Below are 18,602 nucleotides of genomic sequence, written 5' to 3'. Positions count from 1 at the left end.
TCACACGTCATAGCCCTTGGGATGGAGCGGAACAATTTTTTCCTAATTGTTATGAAGAATAATATGAAGCTCAGAGTTTTGGACAAATGGTCCTGACCCTTTGTAATGATTTTTTTTTTTCTTCTTTTTCAAACTTCTGTATTGCCTTGTTTTAATTGTTTATACAGATAACAAAATTGGTAGTATCTCAAGACAGTGAGAATGCGTGAGAAGACAGTATTATCTTTATGGTCTTTGGAACGGGATTGGAGGGCGCGAAGAAAACTTTTCAGAAGTAAGCTTATCTAAAGGTGTTCTAAAAAGTAGCAATGTATTGTAGTAGTTCTCTTAAGGCTAAGGAAACCTGTACTTAGAATTCAGACGCATTCTTGTACAAACAAGATATGTAAAAAGTTATTTCAGCTTCTGAAATCCTTGTACTGTTTTCCTCTCGTGCAGGTTGCTTGTACTCAAACCAAATTAACTATTATGTATAGCTGGTGTTGGAATCTTTATAGAAGGAAAAAAAAGCAGTCCTCAATCAGACAATTCACAGCTCAGCAGCGAGGAGGACATGCACGGTGGTTAGGGCTGACAGTCTTGTTACCTGAAAGATTATTTTCCCAAGAAGAATTCCTGCCTAGGGAGATGAACAGATTCTGTCCGTGGGACCCGATCTGGTCCTGGTTGCCTGACTTTCTGCTACAGGTGTCTGCTCCGAACGGGAATGGCAGTAGCAAGGGAATGGTGCCCTTCCAGTGAGTTCCTAAGGCAGGTAGCCTGGCTTAGGGACACGGGTGAAGTGCAGGGCTATGCTACCTTAGCACCTCTTAAATATGGCTGTTCAAAACGATCTTTTCCAAGAGCATTAGCAATATTTGGAAGCTCTCGTCCTTGGTAAAATTCCTGTTGAAGAAGAGGAGGGCTTGCGCTGAAAGTAGCATTTATTTTTCTCAGGCAGGGGTTGAACAGAGGACACCGACATAGGGAAGTGGCCTTTGTACTCTGAAATCATTACAGCCATTGTGTTTACTGCTTTTAATAAATGAACTTTCCAACAAGCAGCCTATTCTCTTGTTATTTGACTGAGCCGGAATATCTTCAGCTTTACACAATTGTAAATTGGCAAAAATACCAAACATTTTTCAGTTTGATATGAGAACATTTCCTGTAAAACATGTTTGTCTTCCAATTTAAGAGCTTTCTACTTATGATGGTAATCTGCTGAGATCTGTGGAATGTGCTTGTCTTTTGGAACTTTCAGACAATAAACCTACTATATGGATTTTGTGAGGAATAAACTGAAAATTAGTATGTCTTTAATACTTTTTTAGTGTGTATATGAGTAGAATTTGTCTAGCATGGGAAAATGAAGGCAGTAGCAAGATATATATATTTTTATTTTTTTTTAATAACTGAAATAGAGGTCCTGTACCTGTATTGTAACCCACAGGTGGCTGTTTCACCCATGCAGTACCTGGTATTGGGAGTTATGTCTATACCGCGGAACACCTGGGAGCATTTTTCTGCTGCTGGGTTTAGAAGCACAACTGTGGTCTCATATTTTTGGGAACCAGATCTCAATGCTCATCATCTCTCCCACACAGTCTTACCCCTCTTTAACACAGCACACACATACTTTCTTTCTTAAATGTGGCAAGTAAATGACAGAGATTTCAGCTGCCGCTTTTAAAAATAGGTTTTACTGTATTTCTATTGTGTTACTTGGCGGCACAATGGAATTTTTTAATGTCTTGCAGATCATCCTTAAGCCTCAAGAGCAGATCAGCATAGGCTTTTCATCCCCCACTCTGTAAATGAAGACGAGGAGTAGCTCTGTTAGTATCAGTTACTGTAGTGAAAAGTTGCGTAGAGAAATGGAAGTCCAAATGTGTATGCACACAGATTTCCATTTTGTTTCATTTGTTTTCATTTTCTTTCATAGGCAAAAGTAGTCTGTTAGAAGAAGCCAAGTATTATGGAGTAGCTGGCTTCTTCAGCTTTGATTTGTACACTTAAATCACAAGATTTAATAAAATGTGCGTGGCTTCCAGTTACTTCATGGTAGTGACTTAAAAGTTTTACCAAATCCTGGAAATCAGCTTATAAATGTTCATTTGAGAAGTCATGCTAGACTGTTTCCCAGTGACGCTTTTATTCCTTCAGTTCTGTGTTGTGCAAATCTTTCTTTTACATCTATGACAATAAGAAAACTCCTTCACTAACAGAAAACAATTTCATGGATGAGCAGAATTTTTTTCAAAAATAACATCCAAAACTGCTAAACAGTGAATAAATTGTGTCAACATGTTACCGAATACAAAAAGTCATGGAGAGCTGGAGGGAAGGAAGAAAAGGGAGAGGAAAAATTTTAGGTGGTAATAATGTGAACTTATACTGTGTCCCTAATTAAAAACTTCGACACATGGAATTTCTGTATCTGAGCATGTAGAATAGAATTTTGTATTCTATAGCCTCCTCTTCATTAAATATTTTCTTTAGAGATAAGGCAGGTACATTTTAGGAAAATGGAGAAGCAAATACTGAGGGAAGAAGGGAAAGCTCAAGACTCCAAATAAAGTCCTGACATTTGGAGAATAGTGCCAATCTCTACTTGAAAGGTTTTTTTCTTCCTGAATTTGATTCTTCTAGGGATTAACGATTTTGTCAGATCGTTTATGATTGTCCACATCTAGTGAATATCCACATTTAAAGAGATGTCTCTCTCTCAGTTTAAATAAATCTCTACTGAATTTCCCTTTCCAGGGCAGGGCTTGTGACTCAGCCTTGTTAAACCTGATTAACGCCTCAGATTGTCAGAGGCAGTGTTGGAACTTGCCATAAACCTGCAGGCATCGAGAAGTTAGGGGTGGGTTTCTTTGTGAATGAAATCCAGTCACCTGGGACAGAACCTACAAGGGTTAGGCCAGAACTGAACGAAGCTGACATCTTGCTCCCCTCAGAAAGTTTGGCCGATGTTTCAGTTCTCGAGATGAGCTGGGACTGGGAGGGGGATGGTTGCTGGCATGTTTAATTAACTGTAGATCCTCCACGCTTGGCAAAAGGTCCTACCCTAAAAACTCACTTTCTATTGAAATTGGAGATTGGTGGAGAATTTTTGGCCTGCCGTTCAGCTGACAAACTACAAGCAACTAACATGAATAAAACATCTCCCACCATGAATTACTTGTAACAAGTAACTTGGGGGGAAAAGCTGTTCTTTATTACCAAACAATTTGCTTTCTATTTATATTCATCAATGCCCTTCCTAATTTTGGAATACAGCTTAATGAGATGCAGGATTGACGTAGGTCCTGGAAGTCTTCAAAGAGCAACCTCTTGTTTTCCCTTCCAAGAGCAGAAATTTTTGAAGGTTGAGTTTTGAGTAGCACAGCCTGGTAAGCCTGATGCCTATATGGGGTGAATTAGTGGAAAAGATAATAAAAATGTAATTGGATACAAAGCCTTCATTAAATATACTACTTTAGGGAAGAACCAACGGGGCTTTTGTAAAGGGAAGTCATACTTCAAAATCCTCTTGGCCCAACTGACAACTTTGTAGAAGAAATTTCTGTCAAATGCTGTTGAACAGTGGTACCAGATTTTAGTTCAGGAAGCGCCTGAACTGTGAACTGTTCAAAAATGTAATGATAAACTTTCATTACGTGCTTGCTCTGTTTTTCCCCTCTTCCCCAAGCATCGATGGCTGGCCGCTGTCAGGAGCAGCATGCTGGGTTGGACCTTTTGAACCGACTCAGTATGGCCATTCTTATGTTCTTATGCTGCGTTGATAAGTACTCTTTAGTTAAAAAAAATAATATCGAAAGACCAATTACAAATGAAATTTGGCTGTACTGTGGTCGCCACCTGTGTGTTATACTCTCCTTTTTCTGTTCTCCTCCTTACTTCTTTCTATGTGCAGGTGGGCGGGCACAACTCAGTAGCACCAAGCCCGTGCTTGTCTCTGTTGATACGGAGAATCATGTTTAGGGGTGTCTGTTGCAGTCTGACATTTCTTGCAAAACCTTAGTCTGCCCTTAATCAGTTAATCACTCTTGAGATGGTCAGGAACTCCCCTGCTATGATTACAGTAACGGTCTCTCAGCAAATGCGTTTAACTGTATAATTCACTCCTCTCAAATAAAATATGGAAATAAAACATCAGAAGACTGATTTTTAACTTTTTCTCTGCGTACTTCAGGCTGTCATAAATTTTATGTCTATAAGTTAACAGTAATATATGTTTTTTTCCTAGGTGTGCCTTGCAATAGCTCATTATTCTCAGCCAACGGATCTTCAGCTTCTCTTTGCATTTGAGTATGTCGGGGAAATGTATCATAATCCAGGTAAGTATGACAGTAGTTAGATTTTTTTTTTCTATTCCATAATATGTAATTTTAGTATGACTCTTGTCTAGAAGCGATGGCAAAAAGCATTTGAGGCTTTCTCCAGGGGCAATAAAATTGGCTTGTCCTGCACCCAACCTCTTACTTTCAGTTATAAGTCATTCATTGTGATAGACATTAACGACCAAAATCAAAAGAAATGTCTTTCCTGTCTGAAACAAACCAAAACTACCTATGTCAGCACTTATGTCAGCATGAATACTCATATTTCTCAATTCACGCTTCGATCCTCCTATTGTATGTCTATATCGGTACTCTAGGTACCTCGCTAATCTCCCATCAGGCAGGCTTGTTCACCTGCCCTTCTTTTGGGAATAAGTTTCTCTTCTGGTGGTATTGCAGGAGGATTTGTGCAACTTGGGACTCCAAACCTTCTTTCCTAGAGGCTTACTAGGCAGTTCTTACCACTCAAAACCTCCACCACCCCTGCTGAGTTGGAGCACACCCTCTCTGCTCAAGGCCAATCTCCAACTGAACCTTGTCAGTTAGGTAAGCCTGAAAAAGATGCCTTTGGAACTTGATTTCTAGTGTAATGCTGTGCGGTCACTGCTTAGTGTTCCCCAGCCAATACACAGCTGAAAGCCATCAGTTCTAGTGTAACAAGCCTCCAAATAGAGAAAGTGCCATTGATGTAGTTCTGTGGTACTGAAATACTCAGCAGCTGGCATTAAAAACCACTCATCTGCCGGTTACAAAATTTGAATGTTGTGGAATTATGAGCTCAGGCCTTCAAATTTGCACAAAAATGCATGTTTTTCATGCAGGTGCCTACATGACTGCCCTGTGCATGCACAAAAATAAGCGTGCGTGTGATTCTGTTGCACACATAATTACATACATAATTTCTTACCAGATAAAACCTGGGTGATTATTAAGGTCCATGTACTGTAGCATTATAAAGTATTAGGGAGGAAGCCAATTTGCAGATAAAATGTTAAAGCGGAGTGTGAACAAAATGTTAGTCTGTCACAGAATGTCCTTTGCTCTGTCCTTAAAATACTTATTTGCTGTATGGAAAAATGCCTAGTGAAGAATGACATAAGGTGGGTAAAAAATGTTGTTCCTCTGGAACAGCAGAGCAGAATGGCAGAAGACAGTTGTTCTGCTGCGCTGCAGTTGCTGGAGAAAAGAGTTTGAAATCTGCTGGGTTGGGCTGGGTTTGTTGTGGTTGTGAACCCTGCTGTCTGTAGCGTAGATCTCTGCCTCTGCTCTTACAATTCCAGCACCGTGTTTTATGACTCTCTACCCCTGCTTGTCCCAGCAAAGGAAGAGTTGAAACACTGTCTTTTTGCTTCCCGAGGAACAGAAAGAGCCTGCATTGCTCTAGTGTACATGTGCATCATTTTTTCCCAGGCTATATTTGATAATTACGTATCCTGCCATTGAACAGTAAAATTATAACTTTTTTTTGGTAATTCTATTTCTCTGTATGCTATCTGAACAGCTACTTCATTCTGATTTTAGTCCAGTTTTCTTCTGAAAAACATAAGTAGTCCGAATACTAGTGCAAGAATGAAGTTGATAGATACAGAAAGCAGAAACCAGGCAGTCACGGAGGTGCCAGCAGAGCCATATCGCTGTATTCTGCTTTGTTTGGGCAGGCACTTACACCTTCACAGGCTCTTGCTAAAGCGAGGAGCTTTCGTGGGGAAGGTAGTAGGGCTGAGTCTCAATTTACTTCACTTTCATGTAAAAATCTACTTCTAAGTGTCAGGAAGCGAATTGTGGTCTCCTTTGACACAGCTGACTGCCTCCCTGGCACCTAAAGAATGACCACATCCTTCTCTATTACTGACAGAATGTATGATCTTCTTGGTCCCTAGCCACAAAAGGGTAGGCCATCTTTTTGTGTGGATATAAATATATATATATATATTTTTATATATATATATATTTTAAAAAGTATATATGTATGTATGTATATTTTAACCTGGCCTTCAATTTATTTTATTTGCTGCTAATACAGCAGTCATTTTTAAGGAAAAGCTGTTGAAATTACATAATTTTTATTTTGCCTAATTAAGGTACCTAATTAAAGGGTAGCCTATAAAGGGTTCATGTTTTTAAAACGTTGCTAGCTTTGGCATGTTCAAGAGAGAAATCCTGTGACTGAAGATAACATTTGTTCCTGAGTGTTAGTATGTCTTGCTTTCTACCAAGCAGCACAACATACCAATTGTATGTTGCTTCTTTGTTGAAATTGCAGGAAAAAATAGATTTACTTCTTCACGTATTGCCAAGCTGTCATTAAATCCCTGATCTGTTGTAATACAAAAATAGGTAACGTTAGTCCTGACGCTAGTGACTCGTTCTCGTAATTAGGAAGGTGAAGAGTTTGATTTTTTTCTATTTTTTTTTTTTAAATGCGCATTGATGAATTTTTTTTTCCTAGCGAAGAAGGTGAATGGAATAGACCCAGGAGGAGGTGGCGGTGGCATCGGCAGTGCCAGTGGCCAGCAGACACCTTTGTTTGAAACTTACTCTGATTGGGATAGAGAAATCAAAAGGACAGGTGCATCAGAGTGGAGAGTTTGTTCAGTCAATGAAGGTTATATGATATCTACTTGGTAAGTTTCTCTTATAACGCAAGTAGAAGAAAACAAGGCAATTATACTGTCTTCTCCTGTCTCCTCTACCAAAGCCTCCGTCCTGCCTCACTGTGTGCTTCACCTCTTACGTGTGCCGCTCTCTAGAGAGGCCCTTGGCTGAAAGATCCTGCAGGTGGTGTCATTAAAGGAAATGTCATATTTTGGCATCTGTTGCTTTCATGCTTTTGTACGTCCCTCTGAAACATGCAGTTTCTAAACAACTAGGTCTGAGCTGTGCCGACGATATGTGAGATCGCGCAGACATACAGCACAGCCTGTGGTATTAGGGGCTGCTGCATTAGAGTTTATCAGAGTTGGGAAGACAGCTTTGCAACAAGAGAAAAGCTGATAAAAGATGTAGGAAAAAGTAACCGTTTGTATCATTTTTTCCCCAAGCCTTCCAGAATATTTTGTGGTCCCGTCTTCCTTAGCAGATCAAGACCTTAAGCTATACTCCTACTCTTTTATTGGGAGACGAATGCCAGTAAGTGTGGTCTTTATTCTATTACTGTTCTTGATCATTGGACAATATTAATCTTAAAGATATGTGTGCTGGTTAACATAGTTTTGTGTGTAGCATTCAGAAAAAAATTTCTGTGGAATAACACTAACCTGCATTATTTTGTTGTTTCTTTTGTGGTTTTTTTCCCATATTAGTTATGGTCCTGGAATCACCCTAATGGAAGTGCCCTTGTAAGAATGGCCAACATCAAAGACGTATTGCAACAAAGGAGAATTGATCAAAGGTGAATGATTAGTTACGTTATTCTTTAATCAGACGCGTAAGATAACACAAGTGGTGAGTGTGTACAGAGAGCAGCAGTTGGTAATTGAGCGGATACTGGCTTCATAACGTTGGAGTGCAGTGGCTTTTGAGCTGCTGCTCTACAAATACATTGGGGCACAATTTCTGTTCAAGGCACACTTCAGTTTCGAATACTGAATAATTGCTCAGTTTTTAAGGGATGTTTACTTTTTAGGCAGCCAGTCATTCAGATGACAGAATTTATTGATAAAGGAGCAGACTTTTATCTGAAGAACAGCTCTTCTCTGCTGATGTTTCTGTAATACAACTTGGTGGAGATTTTACCTTCTTAATTTGTTTGTGGCATTGGGAAATGCAGCTCTGTAGATTCAGTGCCACAATGCATATAGTATTTCTGTGAAGTATTTGTCATTCACTGTCCTTGATGAAAGACGAAGGCATTTAGAGCCTTGGATAAGTAGTTACTAGCTTGGTATTTTTCGTTCTTTGATTTAATTGGTAGGGTGATTTTTTGTAGTAGTACAAACACTTGCATTGTGTGTTTGAGGCTGGAGCTCTGAGTTGTATTTGAAACCCAGTCAGATTTCCTGGATTTATAAACTTCATATATGATCTGTTTATGTAGCATAGACAAGTCTTACTAAAATTTGTGGAAAATTAGAGATATTTAACTGTAAGTCAGCCTCAGATTTTAATTTCCTAAATGTGTTGTTTTAATGATCCAGTGTTTCCGTTTTTTTTATTTTGTAACTAGCAGATACCTATAATATTTGAGTCGATACCTTTGTGGCAGGAGCAATATATCTCCTGAATATAAACTAGACAACTTTTTTTTTTAAATAAGGTGCATGTTTTATGTGGTTTTAGTTGTTTGCAGCTACAGACTGTGGCATGTTTCTTGAAAGACTGTTTCTCCCCTCTGCAATAATAAAATGGCTGACTCTTTTTCCTACTTAGGATTTGTAATGCGATAACTCGCAGCCATCCCCTGAGAAGTGACGTTTACAAATCTGATCTGGACAAGTGTCTCCCCAACATCCAGGAAATCCAGGCTGCACATATCAAACTCAAACAGCTGTGTGTTAACGGTATGCTGGACTCTCCTTTCATGGTGGTTATTTTATTGAAATAGCACAAATTCTAATAGATCTGGCTACCAGGAAGAGTTATTTGAAGCTGTTCCACAATGTAATTACTTTATTTGTTGCAGAGCCTTTTGAAGAAACTGAAGAGAAGTGGCTGTCCTCACTGGAGAATACTCGCTGGTTAGAGTATATCAGGTTTGTACCACTGATAAAACGATGGTTAATGAGATATGAAAAACTTTCACCACTGTAGATAAGCAGGGGATCAGTTGAAGGATTCTCTATTTTAATATATGAGTTAGGTAAATACAGATATCCCAAATTTTTGTTTCTGCTAGAGTGTGAACCTGTTATACTAACTGTTGTATCACTTTCTTTTCCTGTCTAGATCATTTCTTAAGCATTCTGCTGAGCTTGTGTACATGATGGAGTGTAAGCACGTTTCTGTAGTTCTGCAAGGTAATACAGCCATTAGCATGCTGTCAGTCTGAGCGTCAGTGTGATAATGTAGATAAACACATTTAGATAAAATCAACTGTAATCTTTCTACATAAACCCCATTGCCTCTAAACATTTAGGCATTTGAGGAACTAGAAAGGAAAATAATTTTGTTATGTATCTGAACTGTAGTACAGTCCATAGCATCAGACCAATACTTCACTTCGAGTCTTTGTGGTGGTTTTTATTCTGCTAATGGTACGATAGAATCAAAACTTTATGGAGAAGTTTTGTACGCGGTTAATTGGGCAAATAGTCCTTGCATAAGCAATATCAGTTCTATTCAGAGGTCCTATATACAAAATATTTCACTCTCAGTGGCTGCTGTTGTGTAAGTGCAAACAGATATTCCAGGAAAAAAAAAATTTGCTCATATCAAGATCAGAAATGTTGTAATTTCTGTAATTTTTACAAGACCGTTCAGCTGGTATATCCCGCTCATATAATGGCCTTCCTAAAACTGCTTCAGGGTGGAAAATACGTTGAAAATTTCCAGTGACATGAACACCCTCCTTCTCATCACAGCTTGGTTTAAATACCAGGCGTTTGGGTGGGTATTTTGTTCTTGATGAATGCCCTGTTGTGCTGGCTACCACAGCAACATTTCTGTAGGATGAGTCTCAGTTAAAAGAAGAGGTGGTTTTTTCTTCTAGTTTGTTTGAAACTATGAGAACAATTACAGCAGTTCTACAGCATGTTTCAAAAGAATTTCAAAGACAAACAATAGACCTAGTTGCCACTTTTTGCGATCTAATTCTGTGTATGTGCGTATATACCTTATCTATTTCATACGTTCTGTGTGTTATTCACAGAGGAAGAGGGACGGGACCTGAGCTGTCTTGCTGCTTCTCTCATTCAAGTCATGCTGGATCCCTATTTCCGAACAATCGTTGGATTCCAAAGCTTAATACAGAAGGAATGGGTCATGGCAGGATATCAGTTTTTAGATAGGTGTAACCACTTAAAGAGATCTGACAAAGAGGTAAATGTGAATTGTATTTGTATGTGATAACAGTATCTGGTTAATAGCAACCTGAACATTTATTCACACAGAAATCTAGAAGTAAAAGTATTTTTTTATACTTTCAAATGTCATGAAACCAATGTCAGAGAAATGAGTCCTTGTCCAGGATGGAGAGATATTTTCTTTATCCTCTGTAGCCATGTGAGAGTCGGTGAAACACCAGGTGCAGTCAGATGTTGCTGGGTTTTAATGTGGCCTCAGTGTTACACAGGAAAAGGTCCCACTGTTACAAATGCTAGTGCAGCCCATATTTTAAATCGAAATAAAAGGGGGTCAGGAGGGGGTTTAGAGGGGTTGGTTGTTTTGTTTGTTTTACCACGGGTATGTGTTTTCATCTCTGTTTTTTGGAATGCAAAGTCACATCAATAGGCAGTATTTTTCGAAGTGTTGAGCTGATGGAGAAGCACTGCAGCTTTATGAACTGATACGCAGCTGCCAAACAGATTAAAAGAGGGTACCACAGTGCATGGTTTTCAGTATTTCCAGCTAATCTTATTTAGGCTCTTCATTGCAAAGGAGGGACTTGTAATTGCAGTTGGAAAAATAGAGGACCCCCAGGTTAGCGGCCTTTTTCAGGGACAATGCTCCAGTCATAGAAAAGCAATACCCTCAGAGAGCGGAGCCCACGGCTAAATCGAGCACTAAGCAGAGAAAACGCACGAAGGGATAAAGAAACTGAAACTTCAAGGGGGAAATAATGAGAAAGCAGGTATTTTGATCTAGGAAAGGATGTTCAGAGGAGTGAAACTACGAAGAGGAAAATATTTCTAAAGCTTTATGTAAGTGATAGTTTATACTTTTGCCATTCATGGGCCACTGTGGAACGAGCTAGAAAGTGTAGAGCAAAGTTAAGGTGGCTGAATCATAAGCTCTCCAGTCATTTCAAACAAGAAGGAAGTATATACATTGTGAAAATAAGGCTAAGTAGTAAGGAAGGCTTGTACAAGCACTAATTTGGAAATTACGAGGGACATACAAGAGGGCAGAAAGCATTTTTGCAGCTACCTGAGAATGGAGAGAGGCCCAGAAAGAATTGTCTGGCTTCTGACAGAGAAGGGAAGGCTGTTGGAAAGGGAATGCGGACAAAGCCAGTTGCCACAGTGGCTTGTCAAAGTGGCTAAACAGGAATACAGAGTATCACAGTTGCATAAAATCATAAAAAATACAATACAAAATACAATACAAAAATACAGTTTCCTCCAAGTTTACCCTGTTGAGAAACACAGCGGAGGTATAGCTACATACTCTAATGGAGCATTAACTGCAAACAAATCGGTATGACTTGGGAAAAGCTTCTGTTAAATCTAACAATTCTCTGTTTCTTTTCCCAGTCTCCTTTGTTCTTGATGTTTCTTGACTGTGTTTGGCAGCTGCTGGAACAATACCCAGCAGCCTTCGAGTTTTCTGAAATGTACTTGACCATATTGTACGACAGCGCACGCATCTCACTGTTCGGCACCTTCCTTTTCAATTGTCCTCACCAGCGAGTAAAGGAAAGCACTGTGAGTATGAAGTGTTACACCTGCTTTTCAACCAAGAGACTTCAGCGTGCCCCTCTGGAAATAACACCCTCCCAGCTAAATGGTATTCCTTTATATTTTTTAAAATGTCACGCTCTGTTCAGGGCAAAATACTCAGCTCCCCAGACGAATATGATCAGAATGTCCTTTCAGGTGATCTGTGCATAGAGAGTAACTAACTATTCAAGAAGAAAGTCTTGAATTTCTTTTTCTTTTTTCTTTTCCTAGAAAAGCATACTTATTGTACAATATTATTTGTACTCCTCTAGGAAACAGATTTGTATCTGGAACTGATAAAGCAGAATGGCAGGCAATAAAGAGAATTTCACACTTCAGGCAAACTTTGAAATCTCTTGACATAATTGTTTAAATAGTTGAAAAGGTGGAAAAGCCTGCATGAACTTCAAATAGTAATGCACAATGAAGGTATTTAGAAAACAACGCTTAAATTTGATTTGGAAAACTGGAGTTTAACAGAACTGTGTGTACAAAACATCTGACAGTTAATAAAGATAAAACTTACTTATTTTGTTAAATATTTTCCTTTTAAAGTTGTCGGTAGCTACCTTACAGAGAAGCAGAGCATTGAGGGACCATTAACGTATTCTCAAAATAACAGTTTGGGGGGGGGGTTACAAGTAAAGAAAAAAACAATTTAGAATCATTGAAAAGTAATTTTTGTGAAGTAAGGATTAATGCTGAGTCCCCTGAGAGGGCTGAAGCCCCTCTGCTGTGAGGACAGGCTGAGAGAGTTGGGGTTGTGCAGCCTGGAGAAGAGAAGGCTCCGGGGAGACCTTAGAGCCCCTTCCAGGCCCTAGAGGGGCTCCAGGAAAGGCGGGGAGGGAGTCTATCAGGGAGTGGCGTGACAGGATGAGGAGTAACAGTTTTAAACTGGAAGAGGGGAGATTTAGATTAGATATGAGGAAAAAATTCTTGACTGTGAGGGTGGTGAGCCCCTGGCCCAGGTTGCCCAGAGAAGCTGCGGGTGCCCCATCCCTGGCGGTGTTCAAGGCCAGGCTGGATGGGGCTTGGAGCAGCCTGGTCTGGTGGGAGGTGTCCCTGCCCAGGGCAGGGGGTGTGTGATCTTGATGGGTCCCTTCCAACCCAAACCGTTCTGTGATTCTATGAACTGAAAACCAGGGTACAGCTGTTTTCTCCAGGAGCAGGCTCTCCTGCTGCTCTGTTGCTTTGATCTGCAGCCACCTCTAAATTATATCCCTGCTCTCCTTTGCCCAAGAGTTATGCACTGGTTTACAATTAAGATTTGTGAATGAGCTTATTTTGATTTTTAATATGCCTGATCGTTAACTTCTTGCAGGAATTTGCCATAAGCAAAAATATTCAGCTGGGCGATGAGAAAGGCCTCAGATTTCCTTGTGTTTGGGACTGGTCTCTTCAGTTTACAAGCAGGGATCGCCTGCTCTTTCACAACCCTTTCTATGTTGGAAAGAGCGCACCATGTGTACAAAATGGAGCCGTGAAAACCTTTAAACGCTCAAAGGTAACTATAGTGATGTCTGTCTGTGAGTGGACTGTTTACATCCTTAATCATTAGGTGTTAATGCTTAAAAATTTACAGTTATACAGTGTTTTACACTCTCAGTTTCGCAACAGGAGTGTGTTAACTCTCTCAGCTTCCCAGCCTAAAGAAATAATTTTCTGTAGAAGCTGTAAATTGTTGAGCCTTGTGTTGCAGGACATCTCCTGACATGGCTGAGCTCACTGCCAACATTGGCATTAGTTCACCTATGGAAAAGTGATGACGTGCCACTTTTCTCCCACAGGGTTGTTGTTTTTTTCAGTGAATGCTGATTAATTCAATCATTCATTGTTTTAGAAAGTCTAGAAAACATATGTATTTCTTTTGAGAGGCCGCAGGTGGCCACACTCTTTGCCCTGTGAGCCCTGCAGTAGTGACTCACGAGCGCGGAACTGTTTAAAGGTCACCTCATTTCTCTGGATGATGGCTCCGAGCAGTTCAGGGAAATCTGCTATTCAAATGGGCATAGAACAGGAAAATTACCAGTATTTCTTTTCTGCAGAAAAACTACAGCTCCACACTGCGAGGTGTCCCCCCAGCATTAAAAAACGGAATCATCAGTGAGCAAGAGTTCCTTCCAAGAAGAAACTCTCTGATACTAAAACTGAAACCGGACTTTTTACAGCAAACGGAGAGTCAGAGTAACAGTATGGAACAGTACTTCAGAGACTGGTTCGCAAAGCCAGTTGATTTGCACGGCGTAATTCTACCCCGTATCTCTGGAACACAAATAAAACTGTGGAAACTGTGCTACTTCCGCTGGGTTCCTGAGGCCCAGATTAACCACGGTGGCTCCATCACGGCTTTCCATAAAGTTTCTTTGCTGGCAGATGAAGTCGACATGTTAAACCGGAATCTTCGGCAGTACAAAAGCAACTCTTCTCTGCAAGGCAACTGCTCAGAACTGGATCAAAGCAGGATGTACTTCAGAGCAAATAGTTTAAATGACACCTCTGCGGCCCCAGACTTTCTCTCCTCCTCCTTCCCGTTTTCTCCCGTAGGGAACCTGTGCAGGCGGAGCATTCTGGGAACACCTTTAAGCAAATTCTTAAGTGGTGCCAAAATCTGGCTGTCCACTGAGACGCTTGCAAATGAAGACTAAGACGATGCGGCGGTTTAAAGGTTTGGGGAGAACACAGCATATCGTTTTGTCTTTTCTAAGTTAACACTGCTAAATGCGGCATTGAAAGCTGTAATAATTTTTATATACAAACATTACGTAAGTTTTGCACAAATATTTAAAAGCAAAGCGAGTCATGCTTCAAATCGCACAAGTTTGTCTTCAGTAGTTCTCATCTGCTAGGGTTTCTGGTCCCCGATTCCTTCTGTATTTTTGTGGTTTGGCTCATTATCTGTGATGGAGCATTTCATTAGCTAATTGAAGGGCTTGGTGTGGTCATTAATGAGGGTTCTGCTTGAAATATCTTTTCCCAGATGGTGACTGAAGTGACTCTTGTGTCAGAACAGCTTGGCAAATGGAAGTAGTTCGGTGCAGTGGACGCAGACCGACAGCTGAATCTGGGAACAAACTATTTTACCAGATCGCCTCTTCAGGAAGAATACATATATGCATACGTACTTACATACATACATACTAACGCTCTGTGACTTGATCACCCTACATATGTGTTAATGCAGTGTGTATCCAGGAGGAGGGGGGACGTTTCCTTTTCTTTCTCTCCCAAAAATGTATTCATTAACAATTAGTCAGATTTGTGCTCTTTGTCATGAGCTTGACTTTAGACTATAGGAACCAACTTCAGGACAATGCACTGTTAACCTTAAAACATTTACTGTAGATACGGTGTTGTAGTAGCTTTAGAAGTGCCTTTACTTGGGAGGAAACAGTAGCAGAATTACTCTAACGCAGCTGACTCCCCCCAGCTTTTTACAGTCGATTGTTACAGTAAGTTCTTCTTCCGCCCCCACCTCCCCCTCTCTGCTTCTGGAAACAACAGGCAGCCAGCTCAAGAGACAGCAGGTTTTTCCTCTTTAGGGTTAAGCTTGTTTGTAAGTCTCGTGATGAGCACCTCAGATACTCAGCGTTATATCCCTGCACGGGTCCTGATCCCTGCCGACCCTCTCCTCGTCCCGTTGCAGGATGCAGCAGCTTTCAGCAGAATTCATCCTTAGCCCAGCTGGGCTCCAGAAAGGACTGTGCTCCCACTGGCCAAATCCACGAGGGGTGTGAGCGCTGCCATCGTCTGTACGCGGCTGCTGGAAGGAGAGCACTTAGTGGTGCCGCCTTTTTACACACATGCGTGTCCATATGGACAAGCACTGCCTGAGGGAATTAAATCCAAGAGCCTCCCTCTGCTTAATGCAGCAGCCTCCTCTTTGCTCTGAAACCTTTTAAAGATGCCTCTCCCCTGGATGCTGTGCCAGAAAAAGCCTCAGGTTTCACAGGGAGAAAAGCAAGAGAGTGAAGTGTACTGGGAGAGGGGGGGAATCGTAAGTGTCATGCGCCCAGGTTAAGGCTTCTGTCGACTGCATTCTCTTAGCAGCGAGGCCGTATTGGCTATTGTCTATAAAACACAAACGTGTGAACCAACACGGAGCCTCTGCTCAGGTGCCGGCTCACAAGTTAAGGCACCAAAGCCTTATGTGATGGACTAGAAGCTATTCTTAGTTATCGGGAGAGAAAAAAACCAAAACTGTATGATGATAATACACAGTATATTGGAGGTATAAAAAGGCGGGGAGGGATAGGATTTGGAGCTCTTCATTTGTTTGTAAAAGAAACTGGGCTTCGGCCCAGCCTAAATCTGGGGTTTGGATGTCTGAGGTTGTTCAAGTATTTTAGAGAATGTCGGTGCAGGCTCTGTGCCAGAGAACCCCATCGCATTCAGGACCCCGTTTTCCCAGGCTAAAAAAGCCCGGAGCTGAGCAGGGGCTGTGCTGGGGGGCTGGTGGGGAGAAGCGGGCGGTTGCATCGGGAAGGTGAGCTCATGGGAGGTGGGTGACTTCCTTTTTAACTAACCAAACTCCCAAAATCCTGGGTTTATGCAAAGCAGCTGAGCGTGTGCGTGCTGCGCCTGCACACGGACACACACGCGCGTCGTGACCCAGTGCCAGACTGGGTCTGGTCAACTGTTTGTGAGGAAAAAACGTGTATTCACCTTAATTGCCTAATTATGCTGCAAGACGGTCTGAACATGTTAAATGGTCCACAAACTAGTTGTGTTTATTTACAAGCTTGCTGGAGCAGTCATCTACCTGGTTCAGTTCATTATTCAAATGTTTGTATTAGTTTGCTTTTGTGATTTTTTTTTTTTTTTTTTTTAATTAGCTTACTGCTTTCCCTGGCCTGATACTTGACATAAAAGACCTCAACCTGTGTGCTTTGTGTCTTTTGGTACCAATTTTTTTTCTTTTTAAAATTACAGTTAAAACTATGGTGTCTTTTTTTTTTTTCTTCCTTAGAAGTGTAACTTTTTTGGTTTAAAGGTACCAAAAAATGTGTAAATAAATTACTCCACACAGGCAGCTGGTGGAATAAAAAAAAATAAAATTAATGTTAGGCTAGTACCCTTTGGGGGAAAGAATGGGTACTATATTTAAACAGGCTTGTCTTTTATAAGGAGATTTCAGACATTTTTACATTTCAGCTCTAAGATGTGTACAGATGCTGCAGATGGTCTTTGTATTTTATATATATAGCATGGGAGGGGGTTAAAAATAATATGCCTTTATAAGAAACAAAACCTGTCTAAATATCTGTTTGCCAAACAGACTTTAAAATCACTTCCTACACAGATGAAGAAGGGGAGCTGGTGCTGAGTGCGGGAAGGGCCCCGGCCCCCTCGCCCTGGAAAAGCCGAGAAGGTTCCGCTCCCTGCGCGCGGGGGCCGCGTCTGCCCGGGAGCTGGCACAACCGCTGTGTCTGTGCGTGTGCCTGCCTGCCTGGGGGTGGTGTTTCTTCCTCTTAAACAGCTTCGGGGTTTTTAATTTACCTTTTAAAGACAGGTACTAAATGTTAATTTTGAAATATTCTCCACTCTGCACAGTTGCCTTATTAATAGTCAGTAGGGACTGCTCTGAACATCTTTAATAACTTTCAAAAGCAATTTTGGGGTGCAAGTACGTATCTTTAACTTCTGTGTACAGAATACTGACATACAAGTGTGTATATATACGTGTGTGTGTGTATATATATGTACACATTTTCAGATTTTAATTTCTGTTCACCATTTAAAACAAGATACTGTTAAGGCCATTTTGGTGTCGTAGAAAACCTCCCAAGAATCTTATCTTTTTTTTTTTGTCTGTTTCTAGAAAACATGCACTATTTTGGCTGTTATTGGCTGTCATATCATGACTTTTGTACTACACTGTAAACCACGGGGGGGAAAGAACGAACGCTGGTTGATAGGGTTAAAGGGTACCTCCATCGTCTTTAATTACTGTGAGGTGGGGCGTATTGTAGACCTGGCGATCATGGTAGTACAACTTTATTCGCTATTTACTGCCATGTATCAAAGAAATTTCATTCCAGAAATGCATTGAAAGTGTGTGTTTGTGTGTATGTGTACCCAGGCCTGCACATGTGTGTAATGTGCACCTGCCTGCAATACCACTTTGATATTAACTGCCTTGTATTTTTGAAGAAAATGTAGCAAGTGGGGCAAAGGTTTTGGCTTATTCTCAGACGGAAAGACATGAAAACCAAAAAAATTCTAACATATATTTAAGCAAAGGACAACATCTTAAATTTGCCTCCAACGTAAGAGACAGGAATCTGTACCTCAAATTGCTCTAGGCAGTAGGTTTCTAATGCTGTTGCTGTGATGGTTTAGCGTTCACTATTTCAACTGAAACTAAAACCTTTGTGCCTGATAATGATTTATTGAGTAAGTAGCAGTGCCAGGAAGATTATAAAATCCTGATGCTGAGTTGTGAATGTGAAGTAAATTAGACTAAATAAAAGTTCATACCTTTCCACAGCGAACTTCAGGTGGTTTTCTTTTGCTTCCTCTAACCAAAAAACAGGGGAGGGTGTTTGGTTTTGTACAAGAAAAGCAGGGGGGACACTGCGCTGTAGAAAGATTAATAAAAAGGATGTGCAAATTATCTGAATTTCTCACTACATTCTATTACAGTGTCTGCTGTTTGTATGGTAAGCAGAATTTCTGGTATCAGGAAAACTTACTCGGGATGAGAATGAAGACTCCAGAGGAAAAGATGTTGGCTATGTGT

General features: G+C 40.7%; 1 protein-coding gene across 2 annotated transcripts in view; it reads left to right on the top strand.

Moving 5' to 3' along the window:
• The window catches only part of MTMR10 (myotubularin related protein 10), a 39,803-nt gene extending 21,449 nt beyond the window's left edge, over positions 1-18,354 (top strand). For both annotated transcript variants that reach the window (XM_074601663.1, XM_074601664.1), the window contains exons 6-16: positions 4,235-4,325; positions 6,778-6,952; positions 7,370-7,457; positions 7,631-7,719; positions 8,697-8,827; positions 8,950-9,019; positions 9,213-9,283; positions 10,135-10,304; positions 11,678-11,848; positions 13,185-13,367; positions 13,909-18,354. In XM_074601663.1, the coding sequence (XP_074457764.1) occupies positions 4,235-4,325; positions 6,778-6,952; positions 7,370-7,457; positions 7,631-7,719; positions 8,697-8,827; positions 8,950-9,019; positions 9,213-9,283; positions 10,135-10,304; positions 11,678-11,848; positions 13,185-13,367; positions 13,909-14,508 (1,839 nt within the window). In that variant the 3' untranslated portion in view covers positions 14,509-18,354. The remainder of the gene's footprint in view (positions 1-4,234; positions 4,326-6,777; positions 6,953-7,369; positions 7,458-7,630; positions 7,720-8,696; positions 8,828-8,949; positions 9,020-9,212; positions 9,284-10,134; positions 10,305-11,677; positions 11,849-13,184; positions 13,368-13,908) is intronic.
• Positions 18,355-18,602: the final 248 nt, after the last annotated feature.

The sequence above is a fragment of the Larus michahellis genome, chromosome 9 (assembly GCF_964199755.1).
Source record: "Larus michahellis chromosome 9, bLarMic1.1, whole genome shotgun sequence".
Taxonomy (NCBI): Eukaryota; Metazoa; Chordata; class Aves; order Charadriiformes; family Laridae; genus Larus; species Larus michahellis.
This window is presented reverse-complemented; position numbering and strand designations above follow the sequence as displayed.